Genomic DNA, 12,686 nt, shown 5'->3' on the forward strand with positions numbered 1-12,686 from the left:
TGCATTGGTAGCAGAGAAATTAAGCGTATTTGAAGCACTTTTTCTTGCATCATCTAGAAAATGAATAAAAATGATCTCAATACGATTATAATTTTTTAAACTAATGTTAATAGTATCAGTCCAATATCAGCGAACCAATGGACCATACTATTTGTTTGATGTGTTACTTAGAAAACTATTAAAACAGCTTGAACTGTTTTTATGATAAGACTGAAATTTTGATATTTGGCAAGATCTACTGAAGCGTGAGTTAAATGATAGTGAATTTAAGTGAATAAAATGTAATCCATTATTCGATATGCCTTAATCTAATTCTAAATTCTAATCCAATAATTTGGATTAGAATCACATCAGAACACATCAAATTTCATTTAATGTGCTCAATAGAGTGTATTATTCAATGTATAAACATCTACAGTTGTTTTATAATAACTGCTTATTATTTTCTGGTACAAGACCATATTATAAAACACGTGCTGTTTTTCTCTTTCTTTTTTTGAGACAAAATATCAGTAAATAAGAACTTCATAGCATACTCTACATAGACTTGGATCGCGAAATATTTTAATAATTGGTATTACCTTTTTCCCTATAGGTGGCGCTTGATTTCGCTCATTTTCAGATATAGAGAGATACAAGAAGCCATGATGGATGAAAGCGCTGCTAATTCTTTTATGAGCATGATGGTGAATACTAGAAAACCATAAGAATACTATTGTATTGAACAGTAAATTGCTTGTTCTGCATTTCCTAAACTATTTCGGAAAGTCCTGTGTTATATAACTGTTAATCATGAAGTGCATCGATAGAGTACTAATGTAATTCTTGTTTAAAGGATCTGCCAATTCTGTTAAACCTTCACATGGGACGCCGTCATGAGCATCGCTGTAAGGATAACATTTGTGCATGTGTTGCTGTGGTGCTTATTTAAGTATGGTGAAACAAAAGGTAAGATTTTTGAGATAAAAGGTGTTTGGTTTTGAACGCCACGCAATTCGTTTTAGATATATTTTATAACGCAAATTACTTTTCATTTAATATATTAAATTTCAACTAATGCAGTGAACTTTAGTGCATAGAAAAATGGCAGAAAGGATGTCTTACAGATACTGTAGCAAGTTTTGTTACTATAAATAGGTTTCACTGTTTTAAAGAAATGGTAAAATATACAAATAGTACGGATATTACATATATCATCATTAATTGCATACTTGTATTAACAATAAAGCCTTTTTTAATTTAAAATTCCAAAAATATTTACGTAAAAGAAACAGGATTATTAATTGAAAACCTTATCATATAAACTTAATATTCGTTTCAAATATTATAATACAAATCGCGGAATCCTGCGTATTATGAGTCCAAAATCCTGTTTACTGGTTGCATAGATCTTAAAAAAAACAGTACTGTGTTCGATCTTTGTGATTAAGTTTCGGAGTATTTAACCCTTAGCACACTTATGACACTAATGCAGTATAGCTTTGCAGTCGTTCGTGGGTGAAATTCACATAACTATAAATAATTAAAACGAATCTTCTGACGTATCCTTTTCATTCTCCAAAAAAAATAAGAAGCCGCCCTCTTTATCACTAAATTTTGGCACGCAGTAAACAGTCTCACTATCTCTTCACCATCTCATTAGTGTAGTTCAATATCAATTTAAGAAACTTTCTCCAGAATAAAAGTTACTAACGTCACGAAAGTTTGATTTTTTTTTGTAAATTCAACCTAATTAATTTACTTACCAAAAGAGATGATGAACTTTTATCTTATTTGAATATTTTTATTTGCATTGTAATCTTTATATAGTTGTTTATTGTGTTTATGTTTGTATCATTATAACCATAATTACTGTTTAGATGCAGTTATATATTTTATAACTGCAGATGATGATTGGTCTTAGATTGACTTTAAGGCAATTGTTTCGCAAAACTTTGTTGGAATGTAGCTTACATAACTGAGAAGACTTGATGGAGGGCACATGCCAAAGACACCCTCCTCTCCCCTCAATTTCTCTGTCCTCCTTCTCAAAGTGCACATCAGGGAAACCTCCAGGTTATATAAACCGAAACGTCTAAGTGTTAGTGCTCCTTCCTTGTAAAATTCTTAAAACATTGGAAGTCAGTGTATGACAATGCAATGCGTTTCTAAAACTCTTTTAAATCTTTGAGGCGTTGCGTCAGTTAGCATATTTAAAATCTATTTCAATATTATTGAACTCTATATAAGAAACGAATTTTCATAACAAAAAGAAAAGTACTAAACAGTATTTTGATAACTTAAAATTGTACCAATTTATTATTTTGTTAAGTTTATATTGTTATTATTAGTTTCCATTATACGTATGACACAAAACTGATTGTGTGCATCAGATACTCTAAAAGAAATACTTTCTTTTAGCGTACCTGATGCATACATCTTCAAGTCTTGTTTCAACCATGAAGGCGAATAAAAAATAAAATAAATGCTCGTCAACCATCTTTCTCATTGTCGTACATCTGTGAAACTTGCAGTTCCATAAATTTAAATTTTTCTTCCCTTCCACTAATAGTATTATAGCTTCAATGCAATAAACACGTAAACATTTCATTCAATAGACCTGCAGCACGATTCAATATTTGCCGCATGATATGGGCATGCTTCATACTTTCATCCTATCATGAAATTTTATACTTTTTTATCACTGCTTGTTGCTATTTCTTAAGTGCAATTTATTTTGTTGTGTAATGGTTTCCGTAGTTTGAGTATATTATTCCAAGTGTTCATCAAGGTGATGTGTTAATCTAACTTTGTTTCTGATGACTAAAGCTAGAAGATCATGCTCAAAATGAAGTCCATAAAACTACTTCACTGTTAGTTCCTAACCAGTAATTTAGTTCCAGTAATTTATAAATCTTTCTTTTAAGGTTACACAGTAATCAGCATTCATATTTACGCATTTAGGGACACAAAACACACAAAAGAGTTATGATGACTCTTTCTTTTTCAACACGTGTGTTTTGAAAAAGAAAGAGTCATCATAATCCCTGGAGATTTGACCCATAAGAGTGCAGATTTCAACACGTGTGTTTTGTGCCCCTAAATTCGTAAATATCAGTAATTTATAAATGATTGCGCCAGATGAGTTTCTGTGGTGTAACATTTAAATAACTCTAACATATCATGTTAGAGATAAATATTTCTCATCAAGAAATATTAAGGCCACAACTTTCATTGGTCATAGATCTTTGGATTTTTCTGCGGTAATTTCATATTGGCCCTCCCTAAGATGATAAGTAGCATAGATAATTGTATCCAAACGTTACTTTGTCTACATGACATTTTCTACATCAAATGGCAATGCAGGATGATTGAATTCTTTCATTGTTTCTATGATTATATTTTGTATTTATTATTATTATTATTGTAGGGCACCTCCATTGAGTCTATCGCGGGAGACCCAATCATCCACATAATCCATTATACCTCCCCTTGAACCCACAAAACCAAGAATGAGGGTGGGGCTACCTTCTGACAATCTCAGAGACAAAGCCCTCACAGCTGACTCAGGCAACCTATTCCACTCGTTTTCAACTCTCTAAGCAAAATATCTAGTCCTCACACCACTACTACCCACACCCTTATTCAACTTTCAGGGATGACCTTTGTTCTGGCCGCTCCAGCCAAGTGCTGAAACATTTCCCCTGCATCAAACCTGTACAATCCTTCAAGCAACTTAAATGTTTCTATCATATCCATACACCCTCAATCTATCCTCATAGGAAATGTTCCATGGACCACTCACCATCTTGGTCACTTGTCTCTGAATCCTCTCCACCGCTTCCTTATCCCCAAGAAACCCAGGAGTCCAAACTGGAGCACAGTAATCCAGATCTGGACAAATCAAGGCCTTATAAGAGGAATGACAACTTCCTTTTCTCTTTTCTCTATTTGTTAATGTGTTCTTCAATATCCAAGTAATCTTATGGGCTACCTTAGCAGTATGTCTTCTAAACTTTAACTCTCCGTCCACTACCACTCCTAAATCTCTACATTCATCTGTTTCCTGGAGTACAGTGCCTTCAATGTGATAAACGGCTTGTAATATATTTTTCCTAAAATGCATAACTTTACACTTCCTAACATTAAACTCATCAGCATTATTTTTACCCATACTGACAGCTTATTTAAATCATCCTGCAAGCTCTCCACATCGCCTTAATTAACTATTACTCTACCTAATTTCGCATCATCAGCAAGCAACTGAATATTTCCTTTCAGGTTATTTCCTATATCATTTATGTACAAAATAAGCAGCAATGGTCCTAACACTGAACCTTGGGGCACACCGCTAGTGACATGTTTTCGCCTCGATTCTCCCCCCCCCTCTCCATTTACCACTTTTTGATATCTCCAGCAGCCACCCTCTTATCCACTTAAACAGTGCCATCTCCATTTGTTTGTTCTGATATGCGTGCGTAACGGAATTCCATGCGATAGTCTGTCAAATTCCTTTGCAAAATCATCGTGTAGCAATTTCCTTTATCAAACTCAGCTGTTACTCTTATTATAAAAAGTTATTATATTACTAAGGCATGACTTACCCTTCACAAGGCTATGTTGCCCCTCAAACAGTATCATATTTTTATCAACGCATTCTTGAATTCTCTTTTTGACCAATTTTTCCAGTACTTTTACAACACGCCTGAGATACTGATTACTCTATAATTTGCTACTGCAGTCTTAGAACCTCCCTTATGCAAGGGGATTATTTTGTCCTCTTTCCACTGCCTTGGAACTCAGAAATGATTTCCCATTCCTGGAATTGAATCCGAGCCTCCTGAATGAAAGGCAAGTATCCTAACCACTTGGGAAAAAGAAAAGCCTCGTCGTCCACGACAGGACTCGAACCTATAGTTTTCTGATTCGAAGTCACATGCCTTATCCTTTAGGTAACGTGGACCTCGTATTTAACTTACTTATGGCATGATTTCAATTGAAGTCTTTACTCCAAGTATAATAAATAATTCATTAGTGACTTACTTGCAAATCTTCAAGATACCCTGCTGTCGAATGAAAAATATCACTTTTTTTTTACTATTTAGAGGGAGAAAGCATCAAAGACAGCACTTCTTATAAAAACTAATTAAAATGAGTTCACAATTGTCCTTATAAGGACTGGCTTAAAAGGGCGAAGCAAGAACGCTTTTCATCTTCCCCGTTATCTGTAGAGGACAGTGTAGGGATAAGGTGTTATTGAGCTATTAAAGCTCTGATCATGGCAGGAAGGTAACAGCAATAGCCGAGCCTCAGTTAGAACTTCATTGGCTACAGCATTGCCATCCATTATCCTCCAAGGGTATTGGATGACTAAGTTCAACAATTATAATGGATCATTTTGTATTACCATATATTATATTATAATAAAAATACGGTGTATAATTATATTAACATTTAGTTACATTAATAAAATAAATAAAAATATTATTATTTTTTCTTTTTCGTATTAATTTTAAATACAATTTTAAAATAAATAAATAAATAAATAAATATATATATATATATATATATATATCACTCCTTTCCCTATGCTATTTATATGTATAATAATTTTGATCATTGAAGAAGTAAGCAAACGAAAATTTTTCTGTTGATATATTATGAAAATAACGATCTTATATAGTAAAATGAACATTATAAATGCTACTGTATTACTTGAGACTACGTAGAAATGTTGAGTAGGCTCACTTCAAAATAGCGTTAAAGGTTTGATGCCATGTCCAACAATAGCAATAGCAAAAGGGTGTCTATCTTAATGGTTTGCTTCACCCATATGTATAGGCGGCGATATAAACTTGGCCAACAATATCGTGCTTGCTCCGTATAGCAGGTACAAATCGTAACGCTGACAAGTGATATGAGTAGAATGACGTATTTTAGATATGCTGCACGTTTGAAAAATGTAACATTGCAGTCAGTAAAGTACCTATGCGTGATGCGAAGAGATATCTAAGGTTCTATATGAATGAAAAACAGATAAGAATATGGAAACACGTTGCTAGAACAGAAACGGACCGAGATAGAGTGAGAAATCGATAATGTTTCTATGAGATGATAATAACGTTTTCTTTTTAAAGAATATTCTTATTCTACGATTCGATATTGTGTAGCGAGTGGATGAAAGTACTTGACAGAGAATCTTTATAGCATTTGTTTGAAAAAGAAAGAAAGTCATAAGAATAAAAAGGAATCTCAAAACACAACACTCACTGGAAAAGTTGCTTGTTTTGTTTTCTCGATCAAAACAAAGAAGTCGGAACAAAGAAAAGAGACAAACTATCTTGTGCATATGCTCGAAAGGTTTATTGTTTATATCTGAAATTTGGCTGTCAACTGACGTCACACTTCAAAAATTTTAGTTTTAATTATTTATTTATTTATTTTTGTGAAACAGTAAATTCTCTCGGTATCGAAATATACCTTTCAAGAATTTGAAATAAATAAAAAAATATTTAAAATGTTGAATTTAATTTGATATCTAATATCAATTCGAAATATTAAATAATATTTAGAATTATTTATATTTTTTACTCTTTTTACCTTATGAAAATGAATTCAAATCTCAGATTCGTTTTCAGTTACTTTTTGTCCTTTAAAAATAAATCCATGCAAATAGCATGGAGTTGTATTAAAATGCCAACTCCTTTAATTTTTGCACACAGATCCACCTGTTATCGCTTCCTTTGCTTTCCCATCTGGTCTTCAAGAGGGGGAACGAAGTACTGTCACTTGCACAATCAGGTCAGGACACAGACCTGTTTCATTCACCTGGATGAAAGATGGACAGGACCTTCAACCCTCTGGAAACACAGCTATACGATCCATGGTGGATACATCCCTTCTGGTGATAGAGCCCGTCACTCCAGAGAGTACTGGAAACTACACGTGCATCGTTAAGAATGATTTTGGTTCAGATCGGTACACAGCATCTTTACTTGTTACATGTAAGTTTTATTTTAGACAGTAGGTATAATTCTTATTTTATTCCAGTGACGGAAAAATACATAAAGGAGAGTTCATTGACGGAAAGGGCAGCAATTCACTTCAAAACTCATTAATATTACTGTTTTACTATTAATATTACTATACTAAAATAACACTAATTCTAGTATACAAATAAAAAATATTGGTAAATCTAGTGTAAAAAGACAACCACTGATTGCATATGCATTGGCATACGTATGATTCATTTTATTGTTTATGTATTGTGATGATCGTGATACAGATAATTATGCTTTGTTTGCATATTACTTATTTCGCTCTGAGTCGCTCAATTTCACTCTTCGGGACATCAAAAGTAAACCGTCTCGTAGTCCAATGTGTCTATTTGATAATAAATTCGGAATTTCAAATTATAATCGTTTTCAAACTTATAATTTTGCTTATATTATTGCAATCAGGGAAATAAAAATGTTTCGGTGGTAATTTCTGATAACTAAAGTGTCCATATCTGACCAACCACATAACATACGTTATATTCATCTAACTTATGAATTGAAGCAACTACTCAAGTAACTGTAAGATAAGACAAAGCTGATGCTATTAAATGTTTTATTATGCTTCTTTGAAGGCTGAAAATATTGGATAAGTGTAAGAAATCTTGCTTTGTGAGGGTTGCAGAGCATAGCGATCCATCCTACTGTTCCATGTGTTATCCCTAGGATTATAAAAATAATGATATAATAATAATAATAATAATAATAGTTAATAAAATTATCCTCAAGGTCCCACTACCTTGGCCTAATTCTAAAGTCCAGTGTGTGTGTGTGTGTGTGTGTGTGTGTGTCTAATATTTCCATGATTTTCTAAAATAAAACGCTACCATAACTGTGTAAGACCGACACGGATTTTTGCTGAGTCATCTTAATTTTGGACCACTTTCCCACTGCATTGCTTTTGACTTTTAAAATTAAGCAAACCAACTGAAAAACGTTATAAAATATCTCCAACGACAATAACCTGTCTACAGCTTATAAGTCAAAAGCGACTACAGATGTCATTGTTGGATAATGACTTGATATCTCTATACATAAAAGTGATTACGACTATTTTTATGATTTTTTTACTGTAAGCGGTTATTTATAGCTTTTTAATCCTAAATAGAAACATATTTTCATAGAAACAAAATGTGGCTTTCAAATTCCGGTTGCTATAATTACTAATTAGCAATAAATAAATAATAAAATGTGAATTCACTTACAAGAATGATATAACAGAAAAGTTTCCAATTTAGAGTTACGTTTAGAATTCATTTTTGTTTCGTTTTGTTTAAAATATTATTATGCACCTAACATCTGATTAAGAAATTATATAATTCAGTATTTTATAGCCTCCGTTTTATTAACGTTTTCTTAGCGCCCCCTGTTTGGATTATAGAACCTCAAGATCTTTCTCTGTTAGAAGGCCAAAACGCTCTGAGTGAATGCAAAGCAGGTGGAGTTCCAGTGCCTCAGATAAAGTGGAGGAAAGGTAATTTGTAAATTAGAATTAATGTTCGTTATTGAATACGAATAATTACTTGAATTATTATTTATCAATTATTACATACTCATTAACATTCCCTAACATTTTATAAAACATTGATATAAGCTTGTTCTGTAAAAATAAATATAGTCATTTTGTAAAAATTGTTCAACAATTGAGGATTAATAATAGTGGACTGAATCTGAATGGTATATAATTACCTCAAATATTCTGTCTAATAATTTTTATAGGATTTATTTCTTGCATTACAAAGTATTTAGAATGGCATAGATCAGCGTTTCTCAATCTTTCTAAGCCCAAGGACCAGTAAAATACCTAAAACAATTCTATGGACCACTAAGTTATGTAATTCTTTAAATGTATGTATATATATATATATATATATATACACAACATTTTACATATACATAAACATTTACAAATATATATGGAAACATAATTAAGTTGGAAGTAAACGATTAAAAGTGTATCATCACTGACAAAGTTTTAATTTTTATTAAACAAATAAAGGTATCAGTTTCCGATTTGCTGTAGGCAAATGAATGGTATATCATTCATTTGATATCCCCATTCATCTGCCCACCTTCATTAAGCTTACCCCACAACAGCATTTTTAGGGCAAATGAATCTGGACTGTTAGCTTCGTATCGCTGATACCTTCATCCACAGCGAATTTTATCTTTAATCCCCATTCATCTACCCACCGCAACTTTTATATTTTATATGTACCCCATTCATTTCCCCATACTCATGTTATTTATTTATTTAGCGTATGGCTCACACATGAAAAGTTACATTACATTAATCCTTAATATATATGGACAATCAACCAAGACAACTGAATGTCTAAGTTGATTATCCAGTCGACTGCACTTGGTATAGCATGGATGAAGTCTGACAGGTATCCACTGTATGCACGTTGGACACATTCTGCTGTAATATGGTTAATTGTCTGGTGGGGTGATCCACAGTCGCACCTGGGTAAGGCAATCATGCCCCATTTGTAAAGGTGGTCTGCGCATCTGCCATGGTTGGTGTGGATTCGGTTAAGGTCACACCAAGTTTTCCGAGGTAGGTCAAAACCCGAAGCTATCTGTGTTGGGTCGACTAATTCATGGAAGATCCCTGTTGAAGTGTTACACCAGGACTCTTTCCACTTCTCCTTCATGTTGAAGCTTGTCTTTGAAAGATTTTTTGCTGTTAAGATTGAAGGGCGCCTTGACTTTAGCTTGTTTATTTCTAGGGGTGGGATATCTTCATGGACTGGAAGATTTTGGATTTCCATGATTTTGCTGTATTCATGTAGAAGAAAGTTGGATCTGCGGATGTATGGAGGCGGGATGTTGCTTAGCACTGAGAGCCAGTAGGTTGGGGTTGATTTTACAGTTCCAGAAATAAGACGCATGCATAGTGGTGATAAGCTGGGCATCAACCAAATACACATGGGCGCTGTTCAGCCATACGGGTGAGCAGTATTCAGCTGTAGAGTAAACGAGGTCAAGAGCAGTGCAGTGAAGCGTTGTTCCACATAGTTTTTGCAGTATATTGTTTCTTGATTTTAGCTTGGATGCTGTGTTAATGATATGTGGTTTAAAAGATAGAGTCTATCCAAAGTGACGCCCAGATATTTCGGGAATCTGTTGTAGTGTAGCAGTTTGTGGTTGAAGTAGACTGTGAGTTCTTTGTTAGCCTGGTTATTGTTCATGAAACTTGTGTTTTGGTAGGATTTGGGCGTAATCTTCATTTGCTGAAGTATTCATCTAGGACTGCAAGGTCGTTTGCTAGTGTATCGTCCATTGTCGTAAAATTGGTGTGTCTGGTGGCTAGAGCAATGTAATCAGCATAGCAAAACTTCTTAGAGGCTGTATTAGACAAATCTGCGATGTATAAATTAAAAAGGAAGGGAGCCAGAACTGACCCTTGTGGTAGTCCATTATCCAGTGTTCTTTGTTTACTTTTGTTCTCGTCCATACACATACTTTGAACAGGCGGTTGGTTAGCATGTAATCGATTAGTTTTGTTATTGTTTTGCATTGGACTGCACGGAGCAACTTGCAGACTGCGCCATGCCTCCAGACTGTGTCATAAGCTGCGGTAAGATCTACAAAAGCTAAAGCTGTTTTCGGGCATTGTTGGTAGCCTGCCTCTATATGTTGGTAGCCTGCCTTCTAACACTTCAACAGGGATCTTCCATGAATTAGTGGACCCAACACAGATACCTTCGGGTTTTGACCTACCTCGGAAAACTTGGTGTGACCTTAACCGAATCCACACCAACCATGGCAGATGCGCAGACCATGCTAAGCCTGCCTCTATATGTGTGGTGAGTGACAGAACCTGATCACAGCAGCTTCGTTTATGTCTGAATCCAACCTGTTCCACTGGGACTTGTTCTATTATCGTGGGGGCAATTCTATTAAGGATGAGTCTCTCTAGGAGCTTATAACAGGTGCTAAGCAGGGCGATTGGTCGGTGGTTTTCTGGTTTGTTGTTGATTTTTCCTGGTTTTAAGATGTGTATAATTTTTGTCCTCTTAAACTCTTTTGGAAGTCTACCAGTCTGGAGGATGTCAGAGAAAAAGCAAGCCAACCACTGTTGAGCTTTTTAGCCTGTCTTCAACAGGAAAATCAGAATGAATTCCATCGAAACCTGGAGCCTTGCCTGGTTTCATATCCATTAGAGCAGTGTTAATATCTTCAATAGTGAAGAGTCGTGAATATAGAGGGTCTGATGGTCTGTTATTTTTCAAATATGTAAGTTCTCTTTTATTTGAAGAGTGTGTTGTTTGTCCTTGGTGGTATATACATCACATATCTTGACAATATGTGATGCATATTGGTTAGGAGAAATAGCTGATTGTTCCCGGAAAGTGACGGTGCCATTACCTAGTTTTCTTAGAAGGCTCCATGCTTTTCTACTGGAGTGCCGAAAATCGAGTCTTTCTATTATTTGTCCATTTCTTCTGTCGGTTGGTATCAAGGCTGTGAATGAGTTCATCTACAATGTCATGATCGCCACACTCTAGATATTCTTGATACAGTTTATTATTATCATCATTCTATCCAGGAATATACTCCTTCCGGAAGCCTCTTGCTATGGTCTTCTTACCTACAGCTAAGACAGCTCCCACGAATTTCTTGTAATTATTGCTTGTTGGAGGGATCCAAAGGACATATTTGTCAAAACAGGCAGCAAATGTATTCCAGTCGACTTTCTGGAAGTTCCAACAGGGACGTTCGATGGATCTGACAAGGAGTGCCTGCAAACCTACCTCTAATATAATTGGTCTATGTTGGCTTCGGGGAAAGTTGGAGAGAGCTCTTTTCGATGTAGGTAACGGTCATCCATTGTTGTCTTGAGTGACGAAGCAGAGGTCGGGGTTGTACTCCCTGCTCCAAGCTGCTGAACTGAAGGAAGATCAATCTTTGCGTCGAAAATTAGTGTCAATTTCTGCCCATTCGATCAAAGCCTCTCCTCCACATTCATTGTTGGAAGTATATTTCCATAGCGTGTGGTGGCTGTTAAAGTCGCCTATATGCATCGCAGGGTGGTTGTGCACTGGTAGACCTTGTGGAGGCCACAAGAGTGCAAGGAATTTATACACGTTGGTAATGGTTATGTTCTTTATCATAGTTGTTATCAGATGCATGCCACCGACAATGCTGGTTGTAATGAGGTGGGAATCTTCTAGGGTACTACGTAGATGGAGCTGATCCTCATCTTTACAGTGAGTCTCTTGAATAAGAACAACGTCGACAATGTTGTCATATAAAATCTTTGAGAGGTATTCACATTTTGCTCTACATATACCCTCAATGTTAATTTGGCAAATTCGGACAACAGGTCCAATATTCCTAGTCATCTTACCCTTAAGAAAGCTAATTCGTGTATTTGAGTTCATATGGGATGTAACCAGGAGATCGAGAAGATAGTCTGGTTGCCAAGCCGCTCTAGCTCTTTAGCGTTATCCAGGATGCACCACGAGGAGGCGAGCTAGGATTACACCCCCATACTCATACTCATACCCATACTTATGAAGCTAGCCCCACAACAACTTTTATCTTCACACACTCTCTGATTCGACCTGTCACATCTAAACTGTTCCATTTGCTAAGGGCGTTGTGAGACGAGGAAAAAATGTTCTTATCTTACTCCGTTCATCA

At 35.2% G+C, this 12,686-nt stretch overlaps 1 protein-coding gene across 1 annotated transcript in view; it reads left to right on the forward strand.

Moving 5' to 3' along the window:
- The first annotated feature begins 875 nt into the window (after window positions 1-875).
- The window catches only part of LOC150094708 (hemicentin-1-like), a 176,794-nt gene continuing 164,983 nt past the window's right edge, over window positions 876-12,686 (forward strand). The window contains exons 1-3 of the mRNA XM_090411641.1: window positions 876-948; window positions 6,702-6,983; window positions 8,395-8,508. Of these exons, the coding sequence (XP_090267767.1) occupies window positions 876-948; window positions 6,702-6,983; window positions 8,395-8,508 (469 nt within the window). The remainder of the gene's footprint in view (window positions 949-6,701; window positions 6,984-8,394; window positions 8,509-12,686) is intronic.

The sequence above is a fragment of the Typopeltis vanoorti genome, chromosome 21 (genome assembly GCF_054136105.1).
Source record: "Typopeltis vanoorti isolate ZY-2024b chromosome 21, IOZ_Tvanoo_1.0, whole genome shotgun sequence".
Classification (NCBI taxonomy): Eukaryota; Metazoa; Arthropoda; class Arachnida; order Uropygi; family Thelyphonidae; genus Typopeltis; species Typopeltis vanoorti.